We start from the raw sequence: 24,770 nt of genomic DNA, 5'->3' as shown, positions 1-24,770 counted from the left end.
TTCTAATTCCCTTCACATTTGTTGGTGGTGGAAGTTTCTCAATGACCTCTACTTTGGCTTTATCCACTTCAATCCCCCTAGTAGAAATCTTGTGACCTAACACAATTCCTTTTGTTACCATGAAATGACATTACTCCCAGTTAAGCACAAGATTCTTTTAAGCACAAGATTCGTTTGAACATATCTCTTGATGACAATATCCAGATTTTCCAAACACCTTTGGAAAGAATCTCCAAACACCGAAAAATCATCCATAAAGACTTCAATACACTTCTTTATGAGATCCAAAAAATTGTCTGCATACACCTTTGAATTGCTTGCATACACCTTCGAAACGTAGCTAGAGCATTATATAACTCAAGTGGCATCTATCTAGGAAGCAATTAAATGCCTGATCGATGATCTAGTGGCCTTGTTTAACTTCCTTTATTATTATTTAGTAATGATAAAATAATGTCAAATATTTGTGAAAGTATAGAGTAAAATAATGATAAAAGGGTAAATAATGAAGTAATTATTTTCAAGACTGTCAAAATATTATATAATTATAAACCTCATTATTTTATAGACTTTTACTGTAGTAAGCAGAATTATTAATTCTAGTAATTTGTAAAGTTTTTATTGAATTAATTAACACTAAACATGTCAAATCAGAATTGAGTTTACTTATGCATCACAATGACTTCAAAGAGTTCTAGTTGAGAGCTTTATCCTCAATTAGACCATGCCAAACCTAATTTAAGTTAGGAAGTTCGAGATGAAGAGCTTGCATATTCTGACTTATACAAAGAAAGAGAACAATGTTTATTGATGTAATAATGGTTCCATGGTCACTACATGAACCTATACAGAACCAATATTCAAAACCATACACATATTTTGAAAGAAAACCACAATTTAAACAAACCACTTTTATAACATAACATATACTCCAAATACACACTAAACAGTGATGCTATATATAGTAAGTATCGCATCATTTCTTTCTCACGACCCCGTCTTCATCGAAGCGTCCCACATCGTTGAAGGTCTGCCCCGCCATCTGATCCGCCGCTTTCAGTGTATCCGCCATTGCCCCTGGTCGACTCTCTTCCACTTTCATCACAACCTTCTTATTATCTCCACGCCCCTCAGATAAATCTTTGAACCCTTTATCTTGTAGCCGTAGCTCCTCCATTTTCCTCCTTGCATCTTCATCTACGCCTCTCACATTCTCCTGTGTCACATATATACACAATGGTTCCATTCTTAAACTGATTTTGATCCTTTATGAGTACATTTTTCCTTGAAAAATTTTTCCACATTTGAAGAAAAGAAAACCAGAACTACAGTAAAACATTAACAGATTCTAAGACATGTTAGGCTCAAGAAATTTAAAAGTGAGAGTGAGAGTTAGACCTTGTTGGTTCTGTCCCAAGCCTGTGCAGTTTTCTGTTTTGCTGCCTGTGTGGCATCCGCAGCCCTGTCCGCAGCCTTGTCCTTCATCTCCATAGCCTTATACCTCGCAGCATCAGTTGCTTCTGAAGTCTTGTTCTTTGCTGCCTCTGCATTTTGTGCAGCCTTGTCTTTCATCTCCACAGCCTTATTCTTCGCTGCCTCATTAGTTTCAGCAGTCTTGTTCTTCGCTGCCTCAGTAGTTTCTGCAGCCTTGTCCTTCATCTCCCTCCCCTTGTTCTTTGCTGCCTCAGTCGTTTCAGCAGTTTTGTTCTTTGCTGCCTCCGCAGTTTCAGCAGTTTTGTTCTTTGCTGCCTCCGCAGTTTCAGCAGTTTTGTTCTTTGCTGCCTCCGCAGTTTCTGCAGTCTTGTTCTTTGCTGTCTCCGCAGTTTCTGCAGCCTTGTCCTTCATCTCCCTACCCTTGTTCTTAGCTGCCTCAGCCGTCTCAGCAGTCTTGTTAATCGCTGCATCAGCAGTCTCGGCAGCCTTGTTCTTCGCCGTCTCTGCCGTCGCCGCAGCCTTGTTCTTTGCGACCTCGGCAGATTCCGATACCTTCTCTTTGGTTTCCTCTTTCTTGCCGCTCAAGTATTCCGCAGCCCTCTTAGCAGCATCCGCAGCAGAATCCTTCAGCTCCCCAAGCTTCTCCATAGCACTGTCTTTCCCTTCTTTCGTCTTCTCCGCAGTGTAGTCCTTGTACTCTCCCATCTTATTCAGGGTAGCATCTTTTCCTTCCTTAGCCTTCTCAGCAGCGTAATCCTTATACTCCCCACCCTTCTCCATAGTCTTGTCCTTCGCTTCCTTCGCCTTCTGAGAAGCATAATCTGTGTACTCACCAGCTTTTTCCATTGCTGCATCCTTTGTTTCCTTCGCCTTCTGGGCAGCATAATCTGCGTATTCACCAACCTTGGAACCGGTTTCGTCCGTGGCTGAAGAATCGTAGATCCCAGGATTCTTGGCTACTGATATGTCTCTCACTTCCCCAGTAGTCACGTCATCGGGTTGGAAATTAACATCATGAATCACCTCTGTGGTGTGTGCTTTCGCAGGAACTGATTCTTTCTTCCCAGCCACTGCCTCTTGCACCGCCCTTAACATGGACCCTATCACACCACGCTTTTCTTGATCTTGATCGTGTTGCTTATCCACAACACTGACATCATCCACAACACCCACACCATCACGCACTCTCTCTCTGTTGGCTTGTTCAAGCTCGTTGGCAGCAATTTTCGAAGCTGCCTCAGCCCGATCCTGATGTTGCCCCGATGCCATTGAAAATTTGTTCTTTTTTTTCTCACACTGTTTTCACTACTTTGTGGTGGAAGTTTGATCTGTGTATATAGGATATGATATAGAAATGTTGAGGAATGGAAGCAGGATTTGATGGTTTATATACGAGTGAATGGAATGAGAAATGGAAAAGGAAAGGAGAAGGTAAAGTGACACGTGGGTGCAAAGAAGAGCAAGGTGGACATGTGGGTGCAGGCATGGTTGCAAAGTGACACGTTAGGATGAGATTGTTCTTGGTGGTGACATCTAACGTTAGGTAAAGGATATATATTATATGTGATATGCATGCATTGGGATTAACCTAGATATATGAGGATTAGTAGGTTGTTCGGTCGCCTAGAAACCTGGCATTGTCTGATGAAGGTGCTTAGTATTATCTCAAAATCGTGGCACATGTTAGGGGAAGGAGTAACCAAATCGAAGAGTCAAACGATTGTATACGGATTCTTGTTTAATTGTTCATTGTAGTGGAGTGGTGAAAAATCAGAAAGATTTTTCTTTCACTGTTCTTTATCAGAGATTCTTAGGTAATTATGTGTTTTTTTACTCTTTTTCCTATGACACATACAAGTCATATTTTGAACCTTCTGTATCATTACTATATAATTAATTTAAATTTTAAATAATATTTCTTTTATTAATTTATTTATTAAGAGTTTATTAATGAAAGTTTTCATTGTTTATAAAAATTGGTTGTAAAAGGATAATTTTCTATTTTTTTTACATTGACAAGGTAATATAAGGTGTAGAAAGAGATTTTTCTATTTTTATGACAGTAATAAATGTTGAACAACAAACTTCCTAAACATTCTATTAGTATTTCTTTTTTTTTTCTACTGTTATATTTTAGTATGTGTCAAATGCATTATCAGACTCGGTATTATTTCTTTAATTTAGAGAGAAAAAAAGATGATGATTATTAATTCAGTATTCAAAAGTAATATATACCAGTATTTTATTTTATGTATCTTTTTCCTTGTTACATTGTAACACTCGTGTTCTTTTATCTCTAGGACTTATTTACATAGTATTTATAATATTTTGTCTCTTTCCATTTATTTGTTTTTGGCAAATATCAGTATTTTTTTAAATGATAGAATGAACAAAAAAATATAACTATGATGAGATAATTTTCTTTTCTTGAAAGATTAAAACTCGAATTACACTTCACACAATCTATCTATATCAAGAGACTTGAATATCAAAAATTTAATTTTTAGTTACCGCTCGGCGACTCATTTAAACTCATGAAAAAGAAATTTACAGAAAACTTAGTTCTCTCCTATTCCGGAAAAAAAAGAAAAATTCTTAATACAATACGTTATATCATGAAACCAAACAAAAATGCTATATATATCCAAAGTTTCAAGGTAAGTAAGAAATGTGGATAACTTGAAAATCTACCTCAACACAAAAATTCATAACTTATGATTATTTTTATCACATATATATTTTCAAAAATAAAACAAAATTCATAAATTGAAATTAATTTATATGTAAGTCAATAAAAAAAATATTTCTTATTAGCTTATCTAAAGCTTAATTTTTATTTTGTGTATACATTACTTCTATTTTATAATTGTCTTATTTTTATTTAAAAATAATTTATAAATAAGCTTACTTTGAAACATTGTGTGTTAATCCTAAGAAAATAAAAGAGATGTTATGTTTCCTTAATGAACTGTCTCTTCCCTGTGTCAAATGAGATGTTTAGTTTCTTAAATTTGCACCAAAATTTTGCTCTTCAAAGGAGATAACCATATATTTGCACCAAAAACTGTGTTCCAAATAGTCATATTTTGCAGACTTTTTGAATCCTTAAGGATTCTTTGAATTTAATTTCTCCTCATCAATTTCGTCGAGACGCACCACGTTTGCTTGCGTTCTGAGTTGACCTTGAGCACAACTTTTGACCCGCACACCGCTCGGCGCCATAAGTGGGGAGCTGAGCGCCAGTCTCGTGGGCTTGGACCCATTTTCTGTTATTTTTTATGTTCTATTTAAGGACTTGGACGTTCTAGGGTTCACATCTTTGGACGGAATAGACTCAGAAACACAGTCCTTGCTCTCTTGAAGGCGGATTTGGCTGCGGAAGCTCCTATCTTCAATTTCTAGGGTTTTATCTTTCATTCTTTTTTCATTGTTCCTCTAGTTTCACCATGTCAATGGTGAACTAACTCTATTTGTTATTGGGGATGATGTAACCTTTGTAAACTCTCATGTATTGAATTGATTCTTGATTATATATGCTTCTTTCATTAATTGTTAGAGTAATTCTTCTTTGCGTAATGCTTGCTTCGTTTAATTCATTCTTTAGCATGATGTATGATTTGCATGAGTACTAGAACGTATCTTACAATTCATGGCCGGAGAATTATTCCCAGAAGCAATATTGCTCAGGAATGGGGTATGAGTTTTGGTTGTTTTAAGCTTTTGTTCTTCAGAATTAATTATTAGGAATACTATGAATCGTATGAACTAATAGTTAAAGATAGGCTTTCTTCACCGAGGAATCAGGTTTTAAGTACTTTAGATAGTGACATTAACATTAATGAAGAAGTAGAATTCATATATGTATGAGAGTAAACTAGGTGAAATCTAACTCCAATAACATATTCATTCCACAATATCAAACTCGTTCATCTTTGCACTTTTGTCCAATTGATCAAATTGCATGCATATCTACTTTTCAGTATTTGCATTCTAAACCTAAACGAGTTTGTTTTCAAGTCTTATTTAATCAAGAAATCACATAACTGTTTAGGCCGTGAGTTCTTTGGGATACGATACTTGGTCTTACCATTTTATATTACTTGATACGATTCGGTACACATGCTGAAGTCTTAACAATATGCAAGGTTGTTTGGGTATTGGTAGGTATTGCATGTCTTTGTTTGTTGTAAAATATTATCAGGTTTTGTCTTGGTATGGAGAATAAAGATCAATGCACTAGATACATATATTAATGTTATCGATAATTTTTTTTTTGATAATGTCACATAAGAAATCTTTCAACTTACAAACGAATCATAATTTAGTCGATAAGTCCATGTTCATCATTGCTTCCCATTACTGACAGAATTATCCTTCGCTTATAACCGAAGATCATTACCAATGATGGAGTATGTCTCACCGATAATTATCGATATATTTGATAAGTCCATCAGCAAATTTTAAAGATGAGCCAATTATCGACATGTTTTGTTTTGTCAATTTTTTGTCAGGAACTATGAATTATCGACGAATTATGGTTGTTGGTAATAACATACTTGTTTTATATCCTTTATCATCTCTTGAGCATTATCTTCATTATTATCTTTCTTCTTCTAGTAAAATAACCCAAACTTCAACAATTTTCTAATCATTTAATTTCTTTCTTGTATAATATTCAATCATTACATATGTATCTTTTCATACTTCATTCCTATCAGACAAAAAATTTTCTTAGCCTTGTTATTATGACTAGCTAGTGTATTTTCATATGGAAGCATGTCCTTCAACAAAACAAACAATTATGTGAAACTTTTATCACTCCCCATTAATCATCTTCAAATTCCTCAACCTTAACAAATTTCACAACCATGTGAACTTAGTTGATCCAACATACAATGAAGTTTTGCCATTACTAGCACAATTTCGTATGAATACGCTTGACCAAAAGTTTCCGCATCAACTTTGCGAATCATCTGCTCTAATCGATCTTTTTCAATCGCTTTTCCATGATAGAATCAAAAAAAAGATTTATTTTAGGAGACACTTGATAAGTCTATTAATTGATCGTGTCATGTTCAAATTGTATAATTTAAAAGGAAACCATCACAAAGATGGTGTTCCTTAAGTTAAGTTGCATACAACTTTCTCTTATTCAAACAATCAACATAAGGATATTTAACCTTTATATCATCATCATCACCATTTCTACCAACCTTACATTGAGTAAATTATATAAATTCTTCTTCATGTTGGATCGATCAGTTACTACTAGGCTAAAGTTATGACCAATAGTTAGGACACAACTCTTTCTACATAAGAGCGTAACAACCTAAGCGAGACAATTTGATTATAATTTGACCCACCTAGTTTATGGCATAGGACAACTAATGCGCCTTGCAAAAATCTCACCCTTAGCAATTGTCCCGTTGGGAATCAAACTCATGACCTTAACTTTGATACCAATTGTTTGATTGAGTACTTACCACAAGGACAAAAATTATAACTAATAATTAGAATGCAACTCTTTCTACTTAGAAGTGTAACAACCTAAGATTCATAATTTGATTATGACTTGCATACCTACCCTCTGCCATAAGACAATCGACGCAACAAAACTACTCATTTCTTAATCTCGATCCATATGTACGTTCTTAAATTGTATCAACAATTTTATCATTGCCTAAATGCATGAAAACCTCCCTTTTTGCATATTCAAAGGTGTGACATATTCCATTCAAGATAGGTTATTTTTCTAGTTCATTTTTAGTTATAAATTGTAAACAACATTTCTTAAATTTTGCAAACTTTTTTTTAATATTTTGCATTGGATTTCAGGTTATGCGAAATGAAAGTGGTAATCAATCACAATCGAATATGCACACAAAGATTAATAGAAAATACAATTAAAATATTCATCAAATTTAAAAATGTATATTATTACAACATATATGCACTAATAAACTAGCAAAAATTGATTAATCGTCTTAAATTGTTTAACTAGAGAAGTCAAAATTCAATACATTCATTATTAGTATCACCTTCTCTTATTTTAACTATAAGAAATATTCAATTTTTTTCAATTTGAGATAGTACATAACTTTTGTATTGAATTTTAAACGAAAAACTAAGGTTCACTTCATACAATAAGAACTTAATCTCAACATTATACTAAAAAATAATTTCAAACAATAAAATTATAACAATTTAAATAACCAAAAATAATTCAACAAATATACAAATATTTGTTGTAAAATGCTAACAAAAATAATAAAATCACGAACAAAGATTTCCCGAGACGTGTAGATTCACTATCGTTAAGAACTCATCTGCTATGTGTTGTGCAAACCTCCCAAGATTCAATAAGAACTTTCCAGAAATTTTTGAGGATATGAAAAATAGCAAGGAACTCTAAAAAGATTAAAGTAATAAACCCAAGATCTTATTAGAAAGAAAAGAGGGAAGGAAGAAAATAAGAGAATAAGAGAATGAGAGAAAATGTGTTTTGGAGAATGCACAACACTTTTTTATAATGTATGTGAACTCTCTGGTAGACTTTTGTAATATAACTATTAGGTTTTACAACAATCCACATATTACAAAAGATGAAAAAGAAAGATAAAAAGAAAAGAAAGGACAAAATATTTTGGGTTTCATAAGATGTAATTCATCAGAGCTGGTATAACAAGCTATATGAACTAGTCCTAGATTGATAAACTTAATATATAATATAGTTGGTATAACAAGCTATATGAACCAAGTACCCTTGACATATGTTAGAGGTTTATCAATCACAATATACTCCCACAATCCTTGTTATTAGAAGTCCTTGTTATGTGTTTTGGCAGGTTTGGGTTAGTTGGAATAAAATTTAGAAGTTCTTGTTATGTGTTTGGACTTTTCCTTTGTATTTTGAGTCCTTTCTTTTTCTTTTTAGTTTGTCCCTACCCAGGAGGGAAGTTGTCTAAGTGTGAGGTGTGATAACTCTCCAATTTTACATCTTTTTATGTGTCTAGAAGTCCTTGTTAGTGTATTTTTGTTTCTAATTGTTTAAAATTAGGCTAGTTTTAAGTTTTTCTTTTAATTATTTAGTTTTGTAAAATTGTAGTTAAAAATAGGTTTTTAGGAGTATTTTTAGTGTTTGTAAATAATTAGGAAACTAATATTTTTTTTTAGAAAATCTTTTAATAAAAAAATATTTTTCTTTACTTTTCTTTTAATTTTGAATTGCTGAAATGCCCTTCAATTGCTAATTGGTCCCACTTTTTTGATGCAGCTTGGTTGATTCTTAATTGGGCCGTTGAATTGGGCCACTAGAGATGCAACATTGGATGCTGCAGCTACACTTAGAACTGGACTGCTGCATGGGCTGGCTTCAACTAAGTGGAATGCTGCGTTTTGGAGGGGCTTTTTCTGCTGCACCTGCACATTTGGGCCGCTTGTGCTTGCACTGCATTGTCGCTGCTGTTGATAATTAAATGGGTCGTTGCTGATCTAAGGAAAATGCATTGGAATAGGCATAAGTGGTTGAGATTTTTGATAGGAGGAGAACTAGTTTAGCTGAACCCACAATCTTAGTAATATCTGAGTTTTTGATGATGACAACACATAATTAATAACACATGTGTACTTTGTGTTACATGCTCTATGCTTACATGTTATATGAGTATATGAGAACATGATTGTGTTGATTGCTGTGTTGTTCATTTCATTTCACTGAGTTATATATGTGATTTTATACATGAATGCATGACATGTTTTTGGATGAAAAACCACAAACACTATTGTTGAACTTTAAAATGTGTGGAAAAACAACAGTTTGAAATCGATTACATTATGGGGTGAATCGATTAAAACTCGTGTATTTGCACAAACTTTTTCAAGTGTGCTGTGAGAGTTTTTCAAAGAGAAAAGTTTTCAAAACTTTGCATAACACTGTTGCATAATCGATTGCATGCGATATGTATTCGATTAATTTTGTTACTGTTTTGAAATCTATTAATACTTGATATAACTGTTACAACGACTATATTTTTAAATATGTTGATCAATCATTAAATGTTATTCGACTGCATTAATTGTGAATTCAATTAAGTGCTTTGACTGCTACTATCTGTTATAATTGAATTGGTGTATTTGATTACATTAGTAGCAAAGTCGATTATGTTGCGTCTGATTTCTGTAAGAGACTTTGTGGTTCTAACATTTTCATATTATTTTGCAGAAAAGTGCAAAGCTTATAGAAAGGGAAAAAGCTCCAAGAAACTAGTTTGACCGTGGTGATCAACTAGGTGTGATTTCTTGAAGCGCAAGATTGCTGAGTTTTCAAAGTCTGATCTATCTGCACATTTGGGTGTCTACTGCAAGATCAGGTTCTACAATCTGTTGAAGATTGGGTTGAGTTCCCTATTGTGATTACAGGAAGAAGGACGTGTTGCGTTCTTGACTTTGAGGGTGCCTCAAAGGGGTTAGACTACAGGAGAAGGGATTCTTACTACTAGTCTGTTTGTATACTACCTATATTTTGATTAGAGGGTTAGAGATGTGTTTTATATTTTTGACGTGAGGTTTCTATAAAAACCTTGTTGTAAAAACCTTGATCATTATAGTGCATTGGCTTCTTGTGGTTGGAAGGACACTAGATGTAGGCTTGGCCGAACTAGTATAAAAACTCAGCGTTTGATCTTTCTTATCCCTACTCTGTTACATTCAATAGATTATACTTTTTACGCATTTGATTAAATTTTCGCTGCATTGAAAATCTTTTAACTTGCGTTTCAAGAAAAGTATAAAGGCATCTCTTTTGGTGAAAAAGATTTTGAAAGTTTTAAATTTTATACTTCATCTATTCACCCCCTCTCTTGGTGTGAGAAATTGAGCCATTCTATTTTAACAATTGGTATCAGAGCTGGTTTTCATAAAATATTTGAAAAACTAGTTGATTACGATTTTCATTCAATCGACTGATCTTGGAAAATGGCTTTCAATTCTCAAACCTTTGGTGAAGGGGCATCCACAAATAGACCACCACTATTTGCTGGAGAAAACTATGATTTTTGGAAAATAAGGATGCAAATCTTTCTTGAATCCGTGGATAAAGGAGTTTGGGATGCAACTCTAAAGGGTCCATATGAACCCACTCAAATTGTGAATGGAAAAACTGTTTTGAAAAACTTTTCTAAGTGGACTCAGGATGAAAACCATAGAGCACAATATGATGTTAAAAAGTTAGGAATATAATTGCTTTTGCGCTAACAATGGATGAATTTTTCAGGATATCACAATGCAAGACTGCCAAGGAAATGTGAGAGGTTCTTATGTCACGCATGAAGGAACAAATGAAGTGAAAAGGGCCAAAAAGAACTCTCTTATACAAGAGTATGAGTTGTTCAGAATGAAAGCTGGTGAGACTATCTATGAAGTACAGAAGAGATTCACACACATAGTCAATCACCTCATGACTCTCGGGAAAGTGTTTGATAAAGAAGAAATCAACATAAAGATCCTGAAAAGCCTCAATAGAAGCTGGTAACCGAAAGTCACTTCAATATCCGAATCAAGAGACCTGACCAGCATGAACATGGCTACGTTATTTGCTACTAACCTTGCCTTATACTTCTCTATAGATCCATCAGAGTGATAATTTTTCTTAAAGATTCACTTACAATCAATGGGTTTTGCTCCTTTGGACAAATCTACTAAGTTCCAAGTATTATTTTTGTGAATTCAATTTCAGTCCTAATGGCCTTATCCCATTGTTTTGCATCAGGAGCACTAATAATTTATACAAAGCTACTTGGACCATTATCGATACGATAAGTATAGAAATCATTACCAAAGAAAGTTTCTTTCCTCTGTCTTTTACTTCTTCTTAAATCATCACACAAGGCATCATTATTATTATTATCTACAGGTTGATACGTCTGACAAACCTTTAAGGGAAACATATGTTTAAAAACCTTAGCGTTTTTTGTCTCCACTATACAATTACTCTCAAGTATATCACTTTTAAAAACTAGAAACATATAGGAAGCACTACGTTCATTATACCCTATGAACATGCAATAAGAGATTTTAGAGTTTATTTTCCTTTTCTTAGGATCAAGTAACATCACCTCAGCTAGATACCCCCACACTCTTAGATATTTATGATTATTTGATAACATCTCTACATCTGTAAGCAGGCTTTCTCCCCAAAGATTATCAGGTGCACTAAAACTAATAAGCATGACATTCATCATTTCCTTAGGGGTTCTATTCTTTCTCTCGATTACTCCATTAGACTCAAGTGAATATTGAGGGGTTACTTCATGGATAATACCTTCTCTAATACAAATATTCACCATATCTATTTGATCTAATCCTCTTAATTTTCTTATATAGTTGATTTTCTATTTATGCTTTATAAGTTAAAAACACATCAAATTCTTCATCTTTATGTTTGATTTAGTACACTTTGGTGTATCTAGAATAATCATCTATAAAGGTTACAAAATAATTTTTACCGCCTCTAGACATGGTTTGTTTTAAATCAACTATATCTGTATGAATTAACTCTAACAAGATGATCTATGGAATAACATGTTTTCTTTGTTATTTTAGATTCTACACATATGTCACATTTGCTACTATGTTTATCATGCATATTAATTAATACATTAATTAATCATAGTCACTGTAATTTCATAACATATGAGGAATTTACATGTCCTAATCTATCATGCCTCATGTCATATGAATCAACAATATAATTAGAAAACAAGATTCATTAATATTTTCAGAAATGTTGAGTACAAAGAGAGATACCTTGAACACAATGTCTCTTTCCCACAAAACATTATTTTTTGTCATTACAATTTTGTTATACTCGAATGATACTTTAACCCCACGTTTCCTAGTAGTGCTATAAAGATTAAATTAACCCTGATTGATGACACCTATAACACATCACTCAAGGCCAAAGTCTTTCATGATGTGAGTTTGAAAAAAACTTTACCTTTTCACAGAACATAAGTCGTAAAGGAATCACCAAGGTAAGCGAGTTCTTCTCCATCCGCTACACTAGTGTAAGAGGTAAACACACTTATGTTTGCACAGATATGCCTAGTAGCACCAGAGTCTACCACCCACTTGCTCACATTGGTCATCAAATTTACTTGAGAAATGACCGCAAAAATAATATTATCTCCTTCAACTATATTTGCTCTAGGAGAATTGTCATTTCTTACTCTGTGCCTGCACTATGGTGTTTGATGGCTCGACTTTCCACACACAATGCAAGTTCCTTTCTTCCTGTTGGGACGAGATTTTCAAAAACTAGTTTTTTTTTGTGATCAGGTTTGTGTTCATACCTTTTTGAACAAGTTTGTCTTCTATCATATTTGCTTTTCCAGACAAGGCTTTTTCCTTTGTAGTCAAACATTCTTTTCTGTTGGTATCTCAATAATTATGCGTGTAATGAACTCTGAAAGTGACAACTGCTTGTGTTTTTGTTTCAATTGTTGTTTGTAATCAATCAAGGATGACAACAATTTTTCGATTAGAAGTTTTGAAACAAATTCATCCGGTAGAAGAATGTTCTCCACTTTGTATCTTCGAGCATCTTGTGGTACTCATTGATTTGAGATTTTATGTACTTATCTTCAATCATTTCCTAACGGTCGTAATTCCTAATGATGAACCTTTGTGTGATGTCATCTTCAGTAGTGTATTTGAGAATCAACGAATCCTAAATATCTTTTTCTTCCTTATAGGAACAGTACATATAGAATAAATCATTAGAAAGTACATTAAGTAAAGTATCTTGGCACACCTTGTTTGCATAAATCCAATCTTCAACTTGTTTTAAATTTAAAGGAAGACTAAAGTCAGGTTTTGGAGATGAAAGAGCAAAAGAACCCTATAGATGTCTAAAAGGGTAGACAAACATTCTTGCCAGTGACAAAAATTCTGACTAAAGAAGATTTCGATTTTTGACACATCCAAAAAAGGTTTACAAAGACCATATGAGTTCCGAAAACAATGTTTTGATTCTCCAGGTTTATGTTGTTGGTGTCTGCCATAAGTCCTTAATATTATTGTAAAATGCTGGCAAAAATAATAAAACCACAAACAAAGATTTCTCGAGACGTGTAAATTCACTATCCTTAAGGACTTATCTGCAACATGTTGTACAAATCTCCAAGATACAACAAGAACTTCGTAGAAATTTTTGAGTCTTAAACGAAGATGAAGGTTTTCTTTACATGATTGGTCCAAATTTGACTAAACATTACACATATAAACAAATTTAAAAAATATTACAAAATTTAAGTAAGTTGTGTGAAAGAAAAAAGATTTTAAAATATAAGTCGAGCCTTATACACAATTTTTGCAACAGCGTAAAAGATAAAGTGAAATTATACTCGTAAAGACTTACAATTTCTAAAATTTATATATATATATATATATATATATATATATATATATATATATGTTATTTTTATGTAAAATTAATTTTTAATAATTATATTAATTGGATTTTAAAATTTATAATCATATATGTTTAAATTTGAAGATATTCCTTTTAATAATTTAAATTTTTTTATAATATTTAATATATTAATTTTTTAATAATTTGATTAAAAATAATTTAAAACTTTTTAATTTTTTTTGTAATTTGTTTATCTTTTTGAGATATTTTTTAATAATTTAATTCACATATTAAAATAAAAAGTGCTAACTTTTTTATTATTTTATTTTTTTTAACTTTACAGAAATCATGTGAGACACAAACTCGTTTTTCCAACTTATTTAAAATCTATAATTATTTTTAAGTCAAATCTACATCATGTAAAAATAACCCGGAAATAAATAGAGGAAGAAAGGACAAAGTAAATAGGATATGCGATGGAGAAAAACGGAAGAGGATAAAGAAATTTTTCACTTAGAAGTTATTGTCCATAAGTTTATTCTCACCATATTTTATTAAATTTTTAGTTTTACAGAAGTCATGCCAACGATTCTCAACTTCTCTTTCCTAACTTTTTTTTTTACCTTTTACAGTTTCTAAAATTTTAATATATGTTATTTTTTATGTAAAATTAATTTTTAATAATTTGATTAATTGGATTTCTAAATTTATAATACTTTTAATATATTTATACAATTATATATGTTTTAAATTGGGTTAAAATATGTATTTAGTCTTTCAACTATTAAACGTTTTTAGGTTTAGTCTCTTTTTCCAAAGTTTGCTTCACTCTCATCGTTCTCCTCAATGAAACTGGTATTTAGTCCATCAAAGTAACGACGTTAATTTTTGAGTAATGTGACTAATAATGTGTCACGTTTCATGTCATATGTACAATTAGAAATTGCGAATGTGAAGGTTATTCACGATAAAATAAGAAAAATTAGGCTATTTTACAAAATCTTCAATCCAATTAATGAAATTGCAATTAGGATTATTTTCTACCATCAAATTGTGGTAGGAGTAGTTGGTGTGGTTATAGTGTTTGGTGTGGTTGTGGTGCTTCGTATAGTGTCATGCTCTGCAAGTGTTTTTCTGAAATTGAAAGTTTCCTTTTGTTTTTTCAATGGAAGTTCATATTAGGATTATTAGGATTATTTAGGGGTTCTTTAATTGGAAATAACATCAGTTATTTTGGCATCATGAGTGTCCAAGTTATTTTCGTTCTGCTACATTTTTATGAGCTCCATAGTAGAACTTTTCTGTCCTCTTATTATAGCTGAAACTTTAGCACTTCAACTGGTTTTCATAGATTTATTTGTTTCCATCTATTCAAGATTGAGAATGACCGGTGGTTATCAGTAACACAGATAAAGGCGAGAAAAAAATTCTACCTCACCAACAACATTTAAACATTTTTCTTCTTTATATTACAATACATCAGTATTATGCCCAGCAGAAAAAAAAAGTGGATGAAATTTAAGGTAAAGGATTGAAACTTTGGAAGCCATGAATATGATGTGTGAATGAAATAATTATTTGTTTAACGTATAGAGTTTTTGTACTTTGGCTTTTAACATAATTGTGTTGCCTATCATATTAGCATTGATGATTATCTGCTAGTACCTTTTCTTTGTCTTTAAATATTAATAAGAAAAGAAATCCAGAACTTTAATTTCTGCATAGGCAAAGAGAATGAAAACTTCACTGTTTCATATCCATCTATTATTGTTGGTACATGGCCATTGGTGTTATCGGCATTTATCAGTCTTAAAGCCATGGATCCATCTATTTCTCAGTCTTAAAGATTTAGCGTTCACCTACTCAATGCTTTCGCAGTTTAACTTTAGTTTCCTCAATGTTCTCAAGTAACAGAAAACAGAGAATAACAAAATTCGACAAGTAACATAATTCTGGACAGTTATCAGCTGAATTTATCTTTGGCATGTAGGTTTCTTCTTTCTGGTTAGTATATATTGATGCTATTAACATTTTAATAATACAAAATGAATAAAATAAGGTAAATTGTTATAACCATATTTGTATTATGTTAATAACACGATCCTGCATGGGTTTCAATTAAATATAATATGTCATCAATTGTAATTTGAGTACTCCGAAAAACATGTACATTGCTTACTTTATTATCTTCCAAAAACAGTACATTGGTAGTTGATCTAAACATAAACATTCTTGCTGACACAAAATGCAACAATAACAGTTTACAACTCATTCCAAAATTAGATCATTCTACCGTAGCAATCCAATTTCATGAAGCACAATACCAGGTACAACGTTTAGTGTTTTGGTTCAGAATACAATAACACTGAATTGAAACTGTTTAGTGTTTTGGTTCAGCCACATAAGCCTCTTCCTCAGCCATGTTTACCTCTTTTTCTCAGCGACATTCGTCTCTTCCTAAGTGATGTTGACCTCTTTCTCCATGACCTCTATATGTCCTGCATATCGTTTTCCATCATATTTGAAATCCTTAACAATTCCCACTGCTTCAAAGTAGGACCACGTATCAGGATCAACTTGTTTAATTATGTGTACCTCTCCTCCAACATATTGTAAGTCCCTTGTTCTTTACGAATTTGTCCATGTGATGCAAAGAGACTTTAAAAACTATTTCCAAACCTACATTGTAGCATAAACAATTTAACTCAAATAACAATAACCCTAAACGAAAACGAAAACATGAACTTGCTTACACATTTCTTCGAATAACAGCTCCATTGAAGACGTCTTTGCCACAACCACACCAATTTGATGGAAATAAATAACCCTAATCATGATTTTATTAATTGGATTGAAGTAATCGTAAAGTTTGGAAGTAAAGAACCCTAAGTTTCGTTCCACTGAATAATCCCTAATATGAGCTTCAAGATCAATTTCAATTTGTAACTGTACACATGGCATGAAATGTGACATACTGTTAGCCACATCACTCAAAGATTAGCTGCTTCTGGAGACTTTCATTAAAGAGAAGGATGAAAGTGAAACAAACTTTGGAACAGGGACTAAACCCAAAAACACTTGATAAAAACATATTTAATCCTTTCAAATTTGAAGATATTCATTTTAATAATTTAAATGTTTATATCTTTTATATCTTAACTTTTTTAATAATGTGATTAAAAGAAATTAAACTTTTCATTCTTAGTTTTTGTAATTTGTTATATTTTAATAATTTAGTTCACATACTAAAATAAAAAAGTTCTAACATTTTTACTATTTGATTTTTCTTAACTTTATAGAAATAATGAGACAAGAAATCATAAGAGACACAAATTCGTTCTCTTAAATTACTTAAAATTCATAAATGTTTTTAAGTCAAATTTACACAAACTATGCAAAAAATCCAAAAATGGAGGATGAAAGGAGTAAGTAAATAGGGTCTATAGGAAGAAAAAAAAAACGAAGAAGATAAAGAAAACTTTCACATCATGTGTGAAACAAAATTTCGCGCACCAAGCATTTTCTTAAATTGATATACTAATTTTTTTGGTAGGAGAAATAAAGAAATGATAACAAAAACAAAAATACAAGTGCTACAATAAATAAAAGGTTTAATGTCTCAATAGTTCCCTATTTTTGTTCAGAATTTGAAATAGGTCCCTTTATTTTTTGGCGTCTCAATTGGGTCCTTATTTTTGTTAATTTGATGCAAATAAATCCTTTCCGTCAATTTCATCAAACGGCGTTAATGAATGTGTGAGGTGGCCTTACACGTGTCAATACTGTCCTCAGGCCACGTCACACATTCATTAACGCCATTTGATGAAATTGACGGAATGGATTTATTTGCATCAAATTAACAAAAATAAGGACCCAATTGAGACGCCAAAAAATAAAGGGACCTATTTCAAATTCTTAACAAAAATAGGGACCTATTGAGACATTAAACCTAAATAAAAGAAAGAAACTAAAGGGATTAAAGTAAATGAAAATATATTAAGATAAAATGACATCAAAGATAGTTGAAGTTCATGAAAAGTTTCCATAGCTTACTCTTCTTACTAAACACGACAAAAACAAAACATTAGAAACAAACATGACAAAAACAAAGACCACATAAGCAAATAAGACTAACTCAATATACTATTATTGTCAAAGTGAACTTGTATTGAATAATTCATCAAACATAGCCAAGTTACTAACTTAAGAAATTTTTTATCATCGTGAACTTCGAAATTGTGTCTCTTAATCCACATAGAATGAAGAATAATGTAAAACACATCGAATCGCTTGAGAGTATAATGTACTTCAAAATGTCTTCTAATTCATTTCACTCTTCTTTGCATTCTTATGTAAAACTACACTCGGAAAAGACGACTTCCAATTCAATAATGTTCATATTAAAAGTGATTATCGTATTGAAACTTCATTAGTTTTTTACTATTTTATTATACTTTTAATTTTTATGGAAATAACATGAAAGTTTCTTAACTTCTCTTTCCTAACTTTTATTTTTTTACTTTTTACAATTTCTAAAATTTTAATATATATTATTTTTTATGTAAAATTATTTTTTAATAATTTGATTACTTGGATTTTAAAATTTATAATACTATTAATATATTTATATAATCATATATGTTTCTAAATTTGAAGATATTCATCTTAATAATTAAAATGTTTATAATCTTTCATATCTTAATTTTTTTAATAATGTGATTAAATTTTTTTTAAAACTTTTTAAGTTTTTTTTTTTAATTTGTTTCTCTTTGAGATCTTTTTTAATAATTTAATGCACAAACTAAAATAGTTTTTTTTAACTTTTTTACTATTTTATTTTTCTTAACTTTATAGAAATTATATGAGACACAAATTCGTTCTCTCAACTTGCTTTAAATTCATAATTATTTTTAAGTCAAAATTTACACTAACTATGTAAAAAACATCCAAAAATAAAGGATGAAAGGAGAAACTAAATAGGATCTATAGGAAGGAAAAAAAGAGAAGAAAATAAAACAAAAATTTCACATTATGTGTGAAAGGAGATTTGGCTCACCAAGCATTTCCTTATATTTACATACTAATTTGTTTTTTAGGAGAAACAAAGAAATGGTAGCAAAAACAAAACCACAAGTGTTGCAATAAATAAAAGAAAGAAACTAAAAGGATTAAATTAAATGCAAATATATTAGGATAAAAGAACATCAAAGACAAGTGAAGTTCTTGGAAAGGTTCCATAGCTTACTCTTCTTACTAAACACTATAAAAACAAACACGATAGAAACAAACAAGATAAAAATAAAAATGACAAAAACAAACACCATATAAGTAAATAAGACTAACTGAATATATTATTATTGCCAAAGTGAATTTGTATTGAGTAATTCATCAAACATAGCCAAGTTACTATCTTAAGACATTTTGATCATGGTGAACTTTGAAGTTAGTCTCTTAAGCCACACAAAATGTACTTCAAAGTGTCTTCTAATTTTTTCCACTCTTCTCTAAATTCTTATGTAAAATTAGACTTGGAAAAGACAACTTCCAATTTAATAATCTTCATATTAAAAGTGGTTATCATATTAAAACTTCATTAGTTTTTTATTATTTATTATATTTTTAATTTTCTTAAATTTGTACATACTAATTTTTTGGTAAGAGAAATAAAAAATTTATAACAAAAACAAAACAACAAGCAATAAATAAAAGAAAAAAACTAAAAGAATTATAGTAAATGCAAATATATTAAGATAAAACAACATGAATTACAAGTGAAGTTCTTGAAAAGGTTCATGATTTACTCTTCTTACTAAACATCACAAAAACAAACATGATAGGAACAAACATGATAGGAACAAACATGACAAAATCACATGAACAAATAAGACTAACTCAATACATTATTATTGCTAGAGTGAACCTGTATTGAGTGATTCATCAAACATAACAAAGTTACTGACTTAAGACATTTTGATCATTGAAAATTTTGAAGTTGAATCTCTTAAGCCACACAGAATGAAGGATCATGTGAAACACATCAAATTGCTTAGGAGGAGAATGTACTTCAAAGTGTCTTCTAATCTGTTTCACTCTTCTCTCCATTCTCATGTATTGTGCTGGAGAAATACTCTTCAAGATCTCCTTCAAGTTAGGAATGTCCTTCACCGAAACCTGAACTGAAAATGACTTCCAATTCAAAACATCACTGAAAGGAGGGACATAGTGCTCCGAAATCAGCACAGGAACACACCCACTGTAAATTGCCTCCACCACTCTAGCGCTAGCCACCTCAGACCCACTTGGACAAAGGCAAAACTTGCTCTTCCTCATCATCTCATGGTAAGAAATACCCTCTTGGAGATACTTTTGAACCTGAATACCTTCATCCTTGTTTTCCCAATGCTTAAGAAGATCTGGAATGATGGGGCCCTGAACTCCCCCAGCAAAGAAAGCCAAAACTGAACGTTTAGATGCAGATGGCCCACCAACGAAACTGTTTGTTGAACCAGTTTTGAGATTAATTTCAGGAAATGAAACATCTTTTGCAGGCTTAAATCCTTCAGCTGTGTTGGCATTACAAAGTACTCTAATAGAGTTCTTGAGCGGATCAGATAAGGATAATGATGTCCCTCGGCACTAAACAAACAGAAAAGATGAACAGATGCATGTAATCATCTAACTATTATAATAAAATGTAATGAAATTTTAAGTCTAAATATTTATGCCTTTTAAATCAACAATGCAAGGAAAATGAACAGTGGTACTGAGGTGTTTACCATGTCATGGCAAGCAAGGGTGAAGTGATCTGCTCCAAGACTTCGATTCCAATAAGGATATCTTGCAGCAATGACATTGACATAATCTGTCACAGTGTTTCTTTGGGGACTAGAGTCTTGTGAGACTCTTTCGTAGCCATATCGAAGCCCCGTTACTACAGTAAATGGGAGGAAAAACACATGTGCTTTCTCTGGATCTTTAGTTCGAAAATGGTCATTCCTTTCAATAGCATGCATGAAGTTACCTTCCATGGAGTATATGCTTTTGCATGGTGGATTGAGGAAAATTCGAGGCTCCCCTTCTCCATACACAAATACTTTGAACTGTTTTTCCATTTCTAAGTAGCTCCTGTCATAGCAAGTTTTTAAGAAGAGAATGATTAATGAGTAATTTGCTATGAACAATGAACATCTGGTCATTCTCCTCATTACTAAACATTTAAGGGGTCATTATAATCAGCAATGCATGGAAATAATTGTACCTGTGAAATGTCTTGGCATTCAGATAGACTGGACCTAAGGGAACATAATCTGAATCTTGTGTTCTATTTCCATTTCTGGCTTCTCTGATTGCAGCTCGAACTTGTGCTAAACCAATTTCGGTTTTTTCTAAGATGTTTGACTTTCTGGTTTTCTCCAGTAGTAGGTGAGGTTCACTAGTTTCGTCCACATAAGGTTCATTGAACGAAGGTTTGGAGTCATTGAAACCTCCTGTTTCATTCTGTTCAAACAACACAAGTGAGTGATTTAGTTAAACTATCAAATATTAATATTATATATGTTGATATAAAAGCTTAAAAAAAAGTGTTTAAAAAAAAGTGTTTGGAACTTGATGATCTGGTAATCATTACAGATTATTTCTAAGTGTTAGATATGTGGTTTCGATTTAACGAATTAATGTTTCTTTTAGTATTTTTAAAAAATGCTGATAAAAAAAGTATCTTAAAAATAAATATATGATAGTTGAGTTAACAACATTTTAATCCATTTAAATTCCTCTTTTAGCATTAGTAGTAAAACCTACATTTAAGATGTCACACATTGTGACTCACATTTTTTAAAACCCACTTGTTATTAATTATAAATTTGTCTACACTTCTTATTATAAAAGTCTTAAATATTTATCATGCATTTTAAGACATTAAATATAATTTTATAAAATAATATTAAAAATATTTATAAAAGGTTTTATATAACTGTTATGTAGACAATCCCAAAGGTCTACAAAATTTAAACCAAAATGTAGGATTATATATATATATATATATATTAATTTAAACCAAAGTATTTATGTTTTAATTATGATCAAACCTGAACTATTAAAAAATAATTAAAAGTAACTAAATTTTAATTTTATGTAATAAAATAAATTAAAATATTTCTAATTATATTTAAAAAATTATATGTTATAATTAATTATTAACATTAATAAGAATATATAAATATATTTTTAAAATTACTATATTTTAATTACAATATATTTATATTTATTAGAATATAATAATTGATTTTGTCTTATAACTTTTAACTATATCTTATTTATAAATATTAAAAAATAATTATAAGTATAATAGTTATTATTTAAAAATTATAGTATGTCATTTCAATTAAAAAATTTATTATAAAATATTTAATATTTTTTGTTTGAAAAAGTTACATTTTGTAAAATATATTCAATAATTTATCAGTAATAAAATTACAAAAATCAATATAAATTAACATACAAAATATCTGGTTCTTTTTACATTTTATATTAAATTAGAACTGAACAAAATAAGTCACCTTAAAATAGACCAGTACATAAAAACTAATTTTTCATAGGTCAAATCTTTCATATGCAAAGAAATAGTTGGCAACTGCATTAAATCTACATCATTAAAGCAGCAGCAATGTTTTATGACAATAACTATTTTAGCAGCACAAATATGAAAGGTCTGACAACTCACCGGAAAGTATTATTTTTTAAGCATAGCACTGCAAAAAAATTATTATTATTACTATTAATTAAAAATTGAAATGAGAGGTTAAAGAAACAGGTGACATATCAATCACTTCATATTACATTATAATTATTAAAAAACAAATTACATTGAATTTACATCTAATTAAAATGATCCTTTTTATTATCTAGTTTTTATTGCACATGCATGCATGAAAAAAAATTAGTGTTGGGTCTATCTTTAATTAGTGACTTTTCTTTAGAAAATTATTTATCCTTTCAAACATATACTTCTTCAATTATCCAATGTGTTAAGTAGTTTTGTCTTCAGATATTTTTAGTTAATATTTTTTTTTGTGTTAAGTAAAAACAGTAGATAAAGTAAAGAAAATTAAATGAATAGAAAAGCAAAGAACTAAAATGACATTTATCTTGGGATTATTATTTTTTTCTTTTGCATCAGTCTTGACATGAAAAAAAGAAAGAAAATATAATAAATTTGTTGAGTATTATGATAATGATTTAAAAAATGGAATGAGAGAAAATCAGCATAGTGAAAGAGTGAAAGATTGAAAGATTGAAAAGAGAAAAGTGAGGTCTTACAAAGGTGGGAGGAGATGGAACATCAGCTCCGGTATCTCTTTGATAACAATTTACAACCAAACTCCATCTGCAAATGTGTGAAGTCTTCGCAGTGGCAATCGCTGTAAGCACGAACAGAGGCACAATCAATATCGCTATCTTTATCGTTTGAAGGTCTTCCGATGAAATCCACCATGCACAGTTCCATTTTCCACTACTCATTATTTCTGATAGCTCAAAAGTATCTCTCTGGAGCAAAACCACACCACAACATCTCTATTTAACGACCACAAAAACTCTTCGTTTATACAACAGCTGTCTCAGATTCTTTACCACACCAGTTACATTGCAGAAGAATTGTTCGCATGTAACTGTTTGGTCTTGTCTCTTTCCCACCAAATTCTGAAAGACGTATTTAAGAAAATTTGGAATCCAAAGTCGTTTAGTATTATTTTTGTATAATGTAATTTTTTAGCTAATATTAGAGAGTTTCAACTTTAAAGTTAGATAGATGAGTTTGATGGAAAATCATATTGAAGCAATTTCATTGACAAAATATAACATTAAATTTGGTTCTATATAATTAAACCTGTTCACTCCTATTAAAAGTATGTTTGATATGATTTTTAATTAGTTGATCGAATGGACTTTTAATACTAACAATATTTGAAGGTTAGAACCATAAAATATTGTTTAAGAGGGCAGTTTTCTTACTTAAGTGTAACCTTGTATAGACTGAAAGAATCTTATATTAGGGTTTTCCTTATATTTGTTTCCACGTGTCGTTTTTGCATGTATTATTTTCTTAACGTGTCCTTTTAATATTGAAGTGAAGAATTAAGCAACATGCATTGAGCGATCAAAAAGAGAATTCAGAATTTCTTTAACGCATTTATTGTTTCTTTCTTCCGTCGCAGCATCTGATCTTTCATGCAGTGGTCAATTTTCGTATCAAATATATTCTTCTGAGAAAAATATATGTTGCTAATTATTTAAAATTGTTGAAATTTTTTTAAATAATTTATTTCAAATATTAAAAAATTTAATATAATGGTGTATAATTATATCATAACATGAACCTATCAATTGCCCAGTAAAAGATAAGTGTTATATTCTATTATTTTATTAAGTCAATACAAAAGTATAATACAAACTCTTTACATAAACTATATAAACTCTTTATTGCCAATCCAACTTTGCATTACATTACTTTTATGTATTTTAAAAATGTTTTTCTTCCCGCTCGCCTATCCCTTCAAATAATAGTACATATCTTGAAGAGAATGACACTCAGACATCTAATTTTAAAATGCATATTTATATATTTTTTTATATTTTTAACGAAACAATACTCATCTTTCTAAAATTTCATAAATGATATTTATTTATATTGGTAATAAAATTATACTTGTTTCACTTATTTTCATTTATTTATATTTAATAAAGTTTGACAACTGTGCTACACCTAGTATTTTTCTTAGTTTCAAACCAAACACAAAAGGTTACCTCTTTCTTAACCTTCCAATGCATAAATTTTATGTTTTTATGATAATATTCATTTCTACCAATTTTTGTGTTTCTATTGTCATGAATAAATCAACTCTTTCCTAGCTTTAATCTTTTTTTATCC

General features: G+C 30.8%; 2 protein-coding genes across 2 annotated transcripts; both read right to left on the bottom strand.

Annotated features, from left to right (window-relative positions):
• Positions 1 to 780: 780 nt before the first annotated feature.
• LOC124844268 (uncharacterized) lies at positions 781 to 2,790 on the bottom strand. The gene is made up of 2 exons (XM_047321164.2): positions 1,399 to 2,790; positions 781 to 1,216 (listed from the first exon to the last, which is right to left on the bottom strand). Exons 1-2 carry the CDS (start codon positions 2,701 to 2,703, stop codon positions 977 to 979), a joined length of 1,545 nt encoding a protein of 514 aa, XP_047177120.1. The 5' UTR covers positions 2,704 to 2,790; the 3' UTR covers positions 781 to 976.
• A 16,953-nt stretch (positions 2,791 to 19,743) lies between these two features.
• On the bottom strand, positions 19,744 to 23,376 carry LOC124844269 (putative glycosyltransferase At5g03795). Its single transcript, XM_047321165.2, has 4 exons — positions 23,162 to 23,376; positions 21,102 to 21,340; positions 20,620 to 20,968; positions 19,744 to 20,479 (listed from the first exon to the last, which is right to left on the bottom strand). The coding sequence occupies exons 1-4, from the start codon at positions 23,360 to 23,362 to the stop codon at positions 19,796 to 19,798; spliced, it is 1,473 nt and encodes a 490-aa protein (XP_047177121.2). The 5' UTR covers positions 23,363 to 23,376; the 3' UTR covers positions 19,744 to 19,795.
• Between the last annotated feature and the right edge of the window lie 1,394 nt (positions 23,377 to 24,770).

Source organism: Vigna umbellata, chromosome 3 (assembly GCF_029865625.1).
Source record: "Vigna umbellata cultivar VRB3 chromosome 3, Vumbellata_1.0, whole genome shotgun sequence".
NCBI classification, from domain to species: Eukaryota; Viridiplantae; Streptophyta; class Magnoliopsida; order Fabales; family Fabaceae; genus Vigna; species Vigna umbellata.
The sequence above is the reverse complement of the archived record's forward strand: the minus strand, read 5'-3'. Positions and strand labels throughout refer to the sequence as shown.